The sequence below is a fragment of the Nanorana parkeri genome, unplaced genomic scaffold, assembly GCF_000935625.1.
Source record: "Nanorana parkeri isolate BGI_ZX_2015 unplaced genomic scaffold, ASM93562v1 scaffold69, whole genome shotgun sequence".
NCBI classification, from domain to species: Eukaryota; Metazoa; Chordata; class Amphibia; order Anura; family Dicroglossidae; genus Nanorana; species Nanorana parkeri.
In genome coordinates, this window is record NW_017306337.1 from 2277452 (window position 1) to 2290634 (window position 13183).

The 13183-nt window shown below is 41.6% G+C and overlaps 1 protein-coding gene across 4 annotated transcripts in view; it reads left to right on the forward strand.

Moving 5' to 3' along the window:
- Positions 1-1889: 1889 nt before the first annotated feature.
- ABCC5 (ATP binding cassette subfamily C member 5) overlaps positions 1890-13183 on the forward strand; it is a 60081-nt gene continuing 48787 nt past the window's right edge. Inside the window, exons 1-2 of one of the 4 annotated variants that reach the window (XM_018576536.1) lie at positions 1890-2029; positions 6470-6644. In XM_018576536.1, coding sequence (XP_018432038.1) covers positions 6516-6644 — 129 coding nt within the window. In that variant the 5' untranslated portion in view covers positions 1890-2029; positions 6470-6515. The remainder of the gene's footprint in view (positions 2030-6469; positions 6645-13183) is intronic. The other 3 variants (XM_018576535.1, XM_018576533.1, XM_018576534.1) reach the window with 3 other exon arrangements.

Sequence of the window (13183 nt, forward strand, 5' to 3'; positions counted from 1 at the left end):
GAGCAATCAGGAAGCCGGGCGGCACATCATGACCCGCCGTCCGGCTTCCTTATTGCTCAGGAAGCCAGGCTGCCTCGCAGTTTGGTGAGGGAACGTGAAGCCGGTGCTCTTTCGCAAGAACACCGGCTTCCTAATAAGTCGGGATAACAGTACCATGGCATGCCTCTATCAGTATTCAGTATCGGCGAGTACCAAAAAAAATATATAGGCACTCGTACTTGATACCGCAAATAGCGGTATTGGTGAATCCCGAGTATTGATCCTTGCAGTTGGACTACCCCCGTACTACAAGGGTTAAGGGCATGTTTATGTGTAGGTGCTAAAAAAAGAAAGTTATACTCAGTGAAATCTCCGAGCTGACTCCCTGCTTCTCCGATCACTGAAGCGTGTCTCCTCCTCTGCTGCAAAGATGGGATGCTCACCAGTGTCCTCACGTCTACACACTTGTATATTATGTGATGGCACAATGATTCTTAGACCACTGCAGTGGAAGGGAGAGATGTTCCAGACACTAGTCCAAGAACAAGCTCGGGTGGTTGGGTGAGTATAAGTTTTCCTTTTTTGGCACCTTGACACAAACAAGCAGTTAAACCTTGCAGTGCAGGGGTAGCCCCACTGCAAGAGTTAATACATTTTTACCTGGCGTTCTGCTTTAACTTTTTTAAAGCCATGACATGTGGGACACATCATTGGCAGTGAAAGGGTGAAAGCCCAATTAAACTCTTTAGTTTAAATCCACTAAATACATTTCAGAGGCATCAAAGCAAACAGTCTTCAATGTCTTACATTTTGTCTTCTTTTTAAAGCAGCCACAACCTGAGTAGGGAAGCCTGTCCCATGGCAGTAGCTGCAGGATGGGACCTTTGCTCTCTGTGGGAAAGCAGTGGTCTATCTGCAGTGATCTGACACGCCCCCTCAGTAGGGGTCCTGTTGGATCTCTGCATTGAGATCATAGCTTACACACAGTGCTCTCTGTGTGGAAGCTGTGATCTCATTTTAGAGGTCCGACATACCCCCAACTTAGGGGGCGTGCCAGATCTCTGCAGATAGACCACTGCTTCCCCACAGAGAGCAAAGGTGCCATTCTGCAGCAGCATGCTGGGAGGGATAAAGCTTGATATAGGGTGTAGCTGCTTTAGAGAGTGTGAGACATTGAGCGCCTTTTGTTTTGCTGCACCTGAAATGTACACTATTTACCCAATTTAAACAAAGTTCAGTTGACCTTTAAGATTTATGGAAACATTTATTTTACCCACAAGTTATAAAAACTGTCCCAAATTGATAGAGCGCTTTGGACGTTCAAACCCGCTACTAAAATAATGCCCCATCTGTGTCCCCAAGAGGTACCTAAGTACCTGGGACACATACATAGTGCCCCACAAATATGACATCTTTGACATGAACAGTTCTGGGCCTACAAAGGTGAAAGGCTTCGGTCCTGAACTGGTTAATCCTGTGTGTTATTTTGTCTGCTCTTCAATCCTAAGACAACAAAAAAGAGCATTTCTTTTTCAACATGACCCTTGACAACGACCTTCAACGACAGACTTAGCTGTGACTGGTTACGTAGCCAGAGGCTGCATATGTCCTGGAGACACAATAACATCGCCTTGTCACACCCAGGCCTAAAATGGCCTCGATTTGATGTACAAACAGAACGTTCCAGAGGATGCTGCCGCAGCACGACTACGGAGGCGTGTACTCGCAGCCGCAACACGCCCCCCGTTCCTCTTTGACAGTGTAGTCACGCCTCTCTCGGCCGTACGGCATTCTGGGATATGAAGTCTCTTCGTTCCTTCTATCCTTCTATGGCATATGCCAGCCGCTCTCTTTAGACTACCCTTCCCGTCACCCCTCGCGTTGTAGCCCGCCTACCCGACAATTGAGCATGCGCAGTGCTTCTCTCCGCGGACTGCCCCGCAGCCCGGCTGCTTGTTTTCCTGAGTTGAAGAGCCGCAGTGGAAGAGACAAGAGCGGAGCTTGTGGAAGCAGCGTTTAGTCTCAGATACCTGCGCTCGTACTCTGCCAGGTAATTGGGGCCTAGCCGTCCTCACTGTTACTACAATGCGTATGACAGAGCATTGGTGACAATGGCTGGTGTCCAACAGCGAGAGAAGAGTTCTATAGCTGGCTTCTCCGTGATGGCCGCAGTCTGTGTTGTAGAGTGCCGCACCTCGGGGCTCATGTCCCAAGCTCACGGTGACATTGAGGCTGTGTCATTTCTCCCTATAGCTCCCTATTGTCATCGCTTTCTCATTACATGACATTCAACTTGATTGTCTGCGGCTGCTGGTGAAGTTTCGGCGAGCCCCAGCTATAAACAATGGAGGCAGCCCGGACTAGACAAGCTTAGTAGCTGCACGATATGTCCGAAAAGGGGCCTGACCGTTACCCGAGCCGGGGCTGAGCGATGTTTTGTTCTTCCCTTTTCCCTCCTTCCCCGCCAGGGGGCGCTCTGGGCGTATCGCTGCCTCCTGCAGTTCCCTATAGAGGAGAAGGGGGGGTGACTATCCTCTTACAGCGGAGCGTGTACGGTACATGGGCTTGGGATGCCAAGCTGCCGCATTATGTACGGTGCTCATCAGTCGTAGGTGTTTCATCAACACACTGCCATGTCCCCTATTAGTAACAGGCGGCATAGTATGTGTGTGATGCTGATGGGGGTGTAGGTGGTACAATAGGGGATGGGGGGTGCTCCTGATCCATTGAGTGATGGCAGGTTGTGGCCAGCTCTAGCGGTAATTGGGATGGCACAAGGTGACCTCAGCTATCAGCTTTCCAGGCCTCACATCACTGTTGTAGGGGTGTATTGGGTCCAGTGTGTCAGATGCTCTCTTGCATTTTTATTTCACTCATTTTTGTTTTGAGAAATGTATGTTTGCAATGCTTGGAATTTAGTTTTTTAAAATTTAATTTAGGTAAACATGATGCTCCATGTCACTTTAAATTACATGTCTATTCCATAACCGATGTAAAAGATTAGTGTGAGCACTGTTAGATGAATACAGAGATCAGATGACACCTGTGTTATAGTATTACAGTACAGAGCTGTTTAGAAATGTCATTTCCTGCATACCCGAGAGAAATACAGAATTGGCAGGATGTGTTTTCTGTTACATGGGGGAGGGGGTGTACCCCATAAGCTTTAAAAAAACCAGTGGGGGCACGATTAAATACATACTATACAAATGTCTTTTGATTGCTCTAATAACTTGGAGATGAAAGGATGTATACTTGTGAATTTGCGGAGGGGATGCCCCCCAGTACCGTTTTAGAAAGATACCGGGGGCATTGTTGGACAGAGATCAAATTATATTTGCATGTAAAGTGCAGAGATGTTTAGAAATGTCAATTCTTGCATACCGAGGACATACAGAAATTGGTAGGATGGTAGTGTATTTGCTACACGGGGAGGCGGTTGTTTCCCCATAACAGTTTTAAATAGATAGTGGGATCACTGTTGGATTAATCGAGATCAAATGACATTTGCATATAAAGTGCAGAGATGTTTAGAAATGTAATTTCCTGCATACTGGGAAAATGCAGCAATTGGTAGGATGTGTGCTTGTTGAATTGTGTTGGGGGGGTCTCCTTTTGTATGCACATAAGGATATCAGCCTCCATTAGAAGAACTCTAACCCACCTGTGGTGCATACATGGATGAGACTGGGAAATTCTATGTTGGAATTTTATTACAGCAGTACTCTGAGTAATCATTTTATGAACCCTTGCAGTGGGGCTATCCCTGCACTACAAGAGTAAGGAGCTTGTTTTTGCCTGGGGTAAATAAATAGTTATATTAACCCAATCCTCTAAGCCAGTTTGCTCTTAGACTGGTCCCTGGAGCCTCTCTCACCCTCTGCTTCAGTGGTTTAAGATCCCTGACTCATCACATTCTATATGCCGTGTATAGGATGTGTGGACGCAGAGGGACATACCACCACCACTGCAGCAGAGGAGGAGACAGGCTGGAGAGAGCACTGTCACAACCAGCCTGATCCAAGAATTGGGTGAATATATCTTTGTTATTTTTTACCCTAGGCAAAAGGGAGCACTTAACCCATGCAGTATGAGGGTAGCCCCACTGCAAGGGTTCATGCAATTTGTACCCAGACTTTAAGCTACAAACGCAGGTAGAAGATGGCCTCTGAAATTGGACAAGGTTTGGTCAAACTGGCTCAATAACATGGATTCTCTAGCTGCTCTCTGAATTATTGATACATCCGTCATCTCTATGATATATCCAAATGCCATATTTTAGTGTTGGGTTCCCTTGTGCGCAATCCAGCGCCTCAACCGCATTTTGTACAGTATGCATTTTTTTTAATGCTAGAATTTAGTCTTGTTTTTCTGCTCGTTTGTAATGTATCTTTTCTGTTTAAATATAATCAGATTTTTTAAAAAATTTTTTTTAAATTTAATGGGGTAGTTCTGTCCCCCATAGCAGTTCTAAAAGATGGGAGGCACACTATTGGGTAAACACAGAGATCAGATAACATTTGTATAATAATCAAGTGCAGAGATGTGTAGGAAAATAGCTTTTCCTGCATACAGGTGAAAATATAAACTGGTAGGATGTGTTTTTTTGGTAAATTGGGGACGGTGGGGGGGGGGGGGCCACACCTGTGCTGGCCACCTAATGGGCCATATGAAATGTACATGGGTCTGTTAAGATAGCATAAAAGTAACTTGTTTTACTAAATGGCTACCCACAGCCGTGTGTGTTACATCCCCTTTCTTGTGCATCTCATTGCTCGTTAGATTCTTTTGATTCTTGTATAGCTGGCAATGATGTCACTGTTTATTAACAAGGGAAATGCAGCTAGAAATCAAATGAGGTCCTTTCTAACTGAAATAAAGAGGCACAAATGCATTGACTGTGCACTTCCTGTGGGTTCGCAGTATTGTAACCTCCTTCAGGACTAGCCCAGGCTTGTAAGGGGGGAAACAGGGGGGGGTGGGGGTGGCATGAGCGTAGCCAAATCCAGTTTTTTTTAAATAGTCTTAAGGTGCTATCATCCGTAAAATGTTATTGCTACAACATTATGACAAAAATTTAACTATAAAATACTTCTATTGATCATCTTGTTTCTAGAAAAAAAAAAACCTTGTAATTTTCCATATACACCTAGAATGCTGTCACCAGAAGCCTTGGGCAGGAATGTTTTTGGGCTTATTACTCATCACAGCCTGAAATTATCTCTTATATTTGGAAGTAATTAAATATGACATTTTGGAGAGGCAGCATATTTTTGGTCTATTTTACCTCCCTTTTGCTGATCATCAACAGCAACCTGAGAATATTGTTGTTTTTTTAGCATCTAGAAGCCAGAGAGAGAGTGCAGCGGGCGGGAGATTATACTTTTTTTTTTTTATTTTAACTACGTCATAAAAATATTAAAGATAAGGGAATAATGTATTATGCTAAATACCATAAGGCTTTGTTCACACCAAATGCAGAGCAGATCCGGTCAGGTTTCTGCACACGCACGCTAGTCTTTTTGATGCATTTTTGGCTAACTTTTTAAGTTTAAAATGGGCTTTCAGTGCGTTCCAGGAATTTGCATGCGTTTTTGATGCATTTGCAGATCCAGAGCAGGTAAAATAGGGCCTGCTGCAGTTTTTTTCACCTGCTCTGGAACTGCACGCTGCGATGTGAACTGGAGCAAAAAATACCATTGGAATACATTGGGTACAGTTTTGATCCGGTCTGCAACTGATCTGATCTGCACCTGCTCTGCGCTTGGTGTGAACAAGGCCTAATGGTTTAAAAATACTGTATATGTTGTATATTTGTTTTACATTTTAATATTTTGTAATAAGAATGTGTTTATTTTTGCACAAACAGATCTTGCTGTGCTGTAGGTCTTTCTTTCAAGTCCCCTGTTTCTTCTCGATAATTTTAAGCTTCAAAAATATATGTTCAAATAAAAAGGACTGCATTACTGAAGAAAATTAAATGTTATACGTGGGAGACGGAATTGAAGTTTATCTCAGTGCTAAACGTTTTTCTTTTTTAGTTTTGGATTGAGAAGGACAGATTATCATTGCTATTTGTGTCCCTATAAGTAGATTCTTCTCTGTTTGTCCTGGTGACCATTGTCACTGGTGCAAAAATTGTTGGGAAATCCAAAATGTTATGCCTACCACCGGAACAGGAATAGAGGGGAAATCTTCCAATGGGAGCACTTGTTTGGCAGTTGTCCAAAAGGGGATTATCCCCTCACTTTGGAGGTTTTTGTTCTTCTCACTTACCATTTATGTTTCACATGCACGAAGTAAATGGAAAATCTCCTTAAGAAATAGAGGGGGAAAAATAATTGTTTTTACCATACCCTCCTCCTTTCCAAATGAATAAAAGTAAAGTTTTTGGCTTTAGTTGCACTTTAATTTATGAAATGATTAGTAAAAAATAAAGCTAGATGTAACCTTGTTTGCTAACTTTTTTTTATTTTTTTTTTATTTGAAGTTTTTGCGAATATTGCATCACTAGAGGCAATCAATGCTAAAGGAAGATGAAAGATATAGATTTAGGAGTCGAATATGTCATACCCAGCCTGGGGTACAGAAATGTTCTGGAGCAAAACACCCAAGATGAAAAAAATGAGCAAGAGGACTTCAAATATCAGAAGAAAAAATCACAGGTCAGATTTCTTTCCGAATGGTCAATGCTAACTAATTTGAAGTTTTTGTTATAAAATATAACATTTGTTTGAAAATGAACTTCTTCAGGATATCGTAGCTTATTAACTCAGACTGAGCAGAAGATCAGCATCTGTGAATTAAGTAACGTGGGGTTTTTTTTTTGCGCGTGCGCTGTTAGACCTAAAGAAGAACGGCACCTTTAGAAGCGTTTAGTAATGCCAATCTACAAACAAACACAGATAACTTTAAACCTTTCCCGCATGATTTTGCAGATTACAGATGAGATTTGCCAGGAAGGTACTGGTGATGTAGCCTTGTCAGGGCGCATGTGTGAGGCCAGAGCTACATCACCAGTGACTCACTTAACCAGGAAATGGAAACAAAACAGTAACTGGGAAAAAAGGTTAATAAATGAAAGATAATTTCATATCGTCATGCAGAGCTGGATGCTGTTGTGATTTTTAGTGAAAGGTGGTGAAGGTCCAGGTTTATTTTGTGTGAATTGTGACATCTTTAATTAAAGGAAAGCTATAAATAAAACGGTCCACTTAGAATCAAACGCTTGAATAGTAGTTTGTATTAAATTATAGTAAATGTTCTATGTACTATAGTTATAAAAACATTAAACAGTAATTGGGTACTTTTACAATCCTTGCATGACCAGTTTTCTTTCCTTTGACATAAGTTTGCAGAGGAAGCTGTCTGCCTATGCTTCCTCCTTTGCCGTTTCATGAGATTAAACATGCACAGTAATGTAGTGTTAAACTCTCAAACCTTTTTCAATAGTGAAGCTAGATAGCTAGATCAAACAAATATACATTGGCCAGCCAAGCATTTCTATAAATGTTGCCCAGCACTCATTATGATTGCAAACAGCTGGCTCCAACTTTCTCAGATCAGCTTCTCTGAACTTCCTGTCCAGTACAAGATCATAAGGGACAAAGCAGTCTCCACCAGCTGCCCATCTACTAGCTTGGGGAAGCAGTGGAATGGCTTACTGGCGCACACACACAAGGGTGATGCCAATCTGTCTCTGCAAGGGAAAGGAATCACCTGTAAACATGAAATTGGGGCAAATGCTTAGGAGACCAGCTGATTTGTACAGAAAGTTAAAACTTTTAAACATGAAGGAGCAGCATTCATTGTAAGTGATTTCATTAGCATTTGAAATAGCTTTAAAACCTTTTGACTTTAATATCACTTTAAGTGAGCTGAGTGTACAGTTTTATGGGATAGACATCTAAATATCATGCAACATGGTGAAGATGAGTTTGTTGCATATGTGGCCAAGGAAAGTGACCATACACCAAATCAAAAATTGTATAGTGACAAGAATGCTTATTTTACTATTTGAAATGAAAGAAATTTCACATGAACCACATTTTATCTTTACATGTACTGTAGAGACAAGGCGATAATTTTGCCACTTAAGGACCCATTCACACTGAGCGATCTATCGAGCGATTTCTGCAGCGATATCGCTCATATTTCCACGTGATATCTCTTTATGTAGCTTCTCCAATCCATTTCAATGGAGCTGTTCACATCTCGTCGCTCAATATCGCGTGTAGCTCCTATATGACCCTTTTTTGGAGCGATTTTCGCTCCTGATTGCATAGAGCCCAATAGAAAAAAGTCGCGCGACACGTTGCTCAATATCGCGCATATAAAATCGCGCGATTTTCATGTCGCTCAGTGTGAATGGGGCCTTATAGATCATTGGTTCGGCCTCATCTTGAGTAAGCGGTTCAGTTTTGGTCACCAATCCACAGAAACAGTGTTCTGGAGCTGGAGAGAGTCCAGAGAAGGGCAAACAAACCTAAGGGACTGGAGGAACTAAGCTATGAGACAAGGTTGCTAAATGTAGACCTTTTCACGCTGGAAGTAAGGAGATTGAGGGGACATGAATTTAATGTACAAAATGTTCAATGGTGATGTCAACATCCGCAATAAACTTTTTACTGTAAAGTCCTCCACCTAAAATTGGTGGAGAAAAGATTTAACCACAAGTGGTGTAGCGGATTCTTTTTAGTCAGAGCGGTTACATTTTGAAACTCTCTGCATGGTTTTTCTTTGCTTGCTTGTTTGGTTTTTGTTACATGTGTTTGTGGTCTATTATTTGTGGTGCCAAGATGCGCTTTCTGGAAACCAACACCAGCAAACAGGGTTTTTTGCTTTTAACACACCACTCACAAAACACATAGCCGTGAACAGTGCCATATTATTCTCTTCACACTTTTTGCATCAGAGAAAGAACTCTGGAAACTAATGATGAACATTTCATCAGCAGCGCATAACAACATCCCTTGTTGGTTTCTTTTTACATTGAGATCTTTGTCTAGCTGTCACACAAAAGTGTTTTGTTCCTGTCCTGACAGTTGGTTTGGTTGTTTTGAATATGCTTTGAAGCACAGAATATTTGAGAATGATTGATTGTTAATGTAAAAGCAGGCATGTCAAAATTAAAGTGTTTCTAAACTCACGAGTTAAACCTTAAATACATTCAAATACCTTTTTTAAAGCGGACCTTTACACTCAAATCAAATTCTACCAATGCATCCCCCTGTGTTATGATTTGATAACATAGACATGTCAGGTGTAAAATGCTGTATATATTTTACACTTGCAGAGCATTGCCTTCCTGCTTTGAAAGGGCAAAATGACTTCAGTTTGCCAAAGCAGTGCACACTGGGATTGCCTTGTCATCAGCAGAGTATTGCTGGGAAACTCAATCTGTAATAAGCTAAATTATAGTGCTCAACTATCCATGGATGCAATGAAATGTCAATATTTGAAACAGCTTTAGTATTTAGAACCTGAGAAACCGCACCTGTTATTTTTCATGCCTGCAGCATAAAAGGAGTGGACACAGTGTTCATACATGCTAAAAAAAAGTCTGGATATTAAACATTGTCAATAGGATAAAAGGAATGTTACTCTACAGCACCCATACACAAAGACTTAGAGCAGATGTGGAGAATTACAGCCAGTGTAGACACTGAAAGTAGTGGTAGGGTATAATGTCCATACAATGAATGTCCTAATTTACAGAATAAAGACAGACACTGAGAGACACACAGCATATAGAGCAAGAGATGGGATACTGTATAGTATGTGTTTGTGTACAGATACCTATCCTCTGCAGTGTCCATAAGTACAGAATAAAAATAGATATAGAGAATTGTACCCTGCACATACTTTTACATTTATGTACAGCATGGTAAACATGACTTAAAGGAGAACTATGGGGTTAAGGCTTTTCCCTATAGTTCTCCTTAGGGTAACGGGAGGACACAAACTAGCGTCCTCCCGTCACCCTAAGCTCAGCTACTGCTCGCGGTATACTGAGACGCCGCAGCTGACGCAGATCCCGACAATTACGTCTGGATCTGCCCAGCTGCGTGAGTGACAGCTGGCTCTGCCTATCTAGAGGCAGATGCGCATATTCAATACGCCAAGGTGTGAACCCAGCCTTAGGGTACCTTACACTTAAAACTAGGAGTTGCTAGTACCTGACTGTCACATCTTGTAAGTATGGATGCAGAAATGACTATGACGTAGTGGATGAGAGAAGCGTTTTTACAGTATAACCCATAATTAATCTTGAAAGCTTTATAAACACATTTCCAAAATTCTAGTTACTGTAAAGCAGTATGTGATACATTGACAACCGCTTTTTCCTCATAGTAATTACCATTGACTGCAAATATGCCCCTCCTCTTCTAGAAATTAAGCTCTTCCCACTGACAAGGGAGCACTGGAGATTTTTTTTTTTTTTAAATGATGGTCACAGAAGTGATGCATTTCTCGCTTGAGCACAGTATCAAGGAATAGCTGCTCTGTGCTTTGATATGCAGACAGGGAAACCATCTTCACATTCCAGCAGTCAGCACATGAAAGCTTTACACAGGCATTGGGCTGCAGCAGATATTTTTCTGCAGGGGCATTCTGAGCAGAGCAGAGCAGAAGCCACAAATGTGACATTAGAAAATAAATATATTTATCCATGTTTCATTCTTTTTATCCTATTTTTTTTGTTTATAAGCATACCCAAGTTAAACTATTTTACACAATTGTAATGTTGACATGGAATTATTGAAACTGCATGCCATTCTTTCCTTATTGTATTTCAATCTTTTTGAAAACAGAACAGGGAAGATAAAATTAACATTACCATTATATTATTTTTAAATAGCCTGCTTGCCCTTGAGAATGATGTGTTAGTTTCACCAATGAGAAATTCATGTGTCTAGCTCTTAATGTCATGTACATGAATATAAAACTGAATTCCTGGTCTGTGTGTGCTTTATGATTTAATTAAACAAAAGGGGATAATCATGACTTTATGAAGATATGAGGTGTATTTTTAAACTTAATAATGTAAATTATTTATTTGCTTTCCTAAATGGGTATTTCATTTGTTGCCATGGGAGCAAGCAGTAAAGATTGTTCTATAGTACTTACGGTAAAGGTGGATCTTTAACAAATGTGTCAGAGCGGGATAGTGTTACAAAAGCAGACAAAACAGTAAAGCTGAGACAATTTATTAAGATTTAACACAATATGCCTAAAGAATAATGAACATGTAGTTGCTGGATGATATGTGATCCTGTGGTTAGACTAAACTTCCAGTGGTTGTTGTAGAAGCATAGCTCTTTGCATTGGACCAGTATGCAAACTGGTTTGTGTGAAGATGGCAGGGGGAGCACATAATTGATACGCCTATACTCAGCCTATCTCAGGGAGAAATCAGCATTTGGTTGGAATAAAGCCATCCCACTAGCTTGGCCACTTGGTCTTGGAGAAGGCTTCAAGCCCTGAACAGCTGGACCCGGTTTTCTATATTAGGTACCAATAGACAGAGTATGGCGGTGTACTGGATTCAAGCCAGAACATGTCCCATGATCACCTTGCCAGTAATTGTGTGCCTGACACATTGTGGTCATCTTGTTGGTTATGATACTAAGGCTGGGCACACGCCTTACAACCATCGCAAGACCTTTGTCTTGCGATGGTTGTAAGGTACTTAAAAAGACGTACGATCTGCCTATCTTGCATAGGCAGATCGTACTTGCGATGATCGCAAGCCACGCCCCCTGAGGGGCGAGCTTCCGATGACCGCAATGCCGAACGGGCAGTGTGTGCTTGCGCACACCGGCCCGTACGGCTGTTATCGTACGGACATGCCACAAACCCGCCGAACATCCTACGATGCTCGGCGGGTTTTCGAATATGTCCGTAAGTTTAAAGTCGTGCGACCTTACAGTAGTAGAGGTCGCACGGCTTCCACACACCTTACGATAATCGTACGATCGCGGGATTTCCCGCGATTATCGTACGATTATCGTAAGGTGTGTGGGGACCCTTACATACAGAAGGATATTGAATTCATCAGGTATAGGATGTATAAAATAATTTCCCATGTTCCTTAGTAAGTAGAATGATGTCCCAGTTTGTTGATGTGGAAAAGGCCTGGACTGAAAGCTCAACAGGTATAACTTAACAGATGCACACAGAGTATAGGGTCTTTTAGCATTTATAAACATGTTTTTTTGTTGCATTTAGGTCCATTTACTGTTAATGTTTTTTAGTCTGGGGGAAATTTTTATTAACTTTCAGTGGGGTTACCCCCCGCACTGCAAGGGTAACTGCTCGTTTGTGTCTAGGTGCTAAAAAAAAAAGTAATACTCACCTGATCCTCCGAGCCTGCTTGTTCTTTGACCAGTGCCTAGATCCGCTTTGCCCCTCCTGCAGTGGTCTAAGAATCCTTGTGTCATCACATTCTATACAAGTGTATAGATGTGAGGACAGTGAAAAGCATTCCATCTGTGCAGTGGAGGAAGAGACACGCTTCAGTGATCGGAGGAGCAGGGTGTCGCCCCCAGGAGTTCGGATGAGTGCAACTTTTAATTTCTGTAGCAAAATAAACAGGTAACCCTTGTAGTGCGGGAGTAGCCCCACTGCAAGGGTGAATAAAACATGTTTTCCTGGTGTGCTTTTGTGCAACTACATGTATCAATACACAAGGTAAATGCATATATAGTGCATTTTGCACGTGGTTGCCTATATTCCAATGTAACGAACGCTTCATATAAATGGCAACAGAGATGCAGCATGCAAGATTTTTTAAATGCACCACTCTAAAATGTACATGAGAGAAGTACAATTGTTAACTGGCACAGGACCCTTGAGACACTCTACATGTACTGTACTCTTGCAAGCACATAGCCTTGTTTCCATTTTCAATACTACATCTCAGTCAACTACCATATATTACCTTAAACGACTTCGTTTAGTTTCTGGACTCTGAAGGTGTGTACCACATGGATAAACAGTGATGCTCATAGGTTTGGAATTTGCTCTTGCCTTACTCTTTCGCAAACAACTTGCTGTTGATGCTTTAAAAACCAGGTCCAAGGGTAACAGTGCAAACTAAAAATTAACGTCTTCTGATAATTGTCTTCAATGCCATAATATTTTTTAAATGTTTGGTTCCTGAAATGACATTGTGTGGATAAATTCTGTCCTAATCATTTTC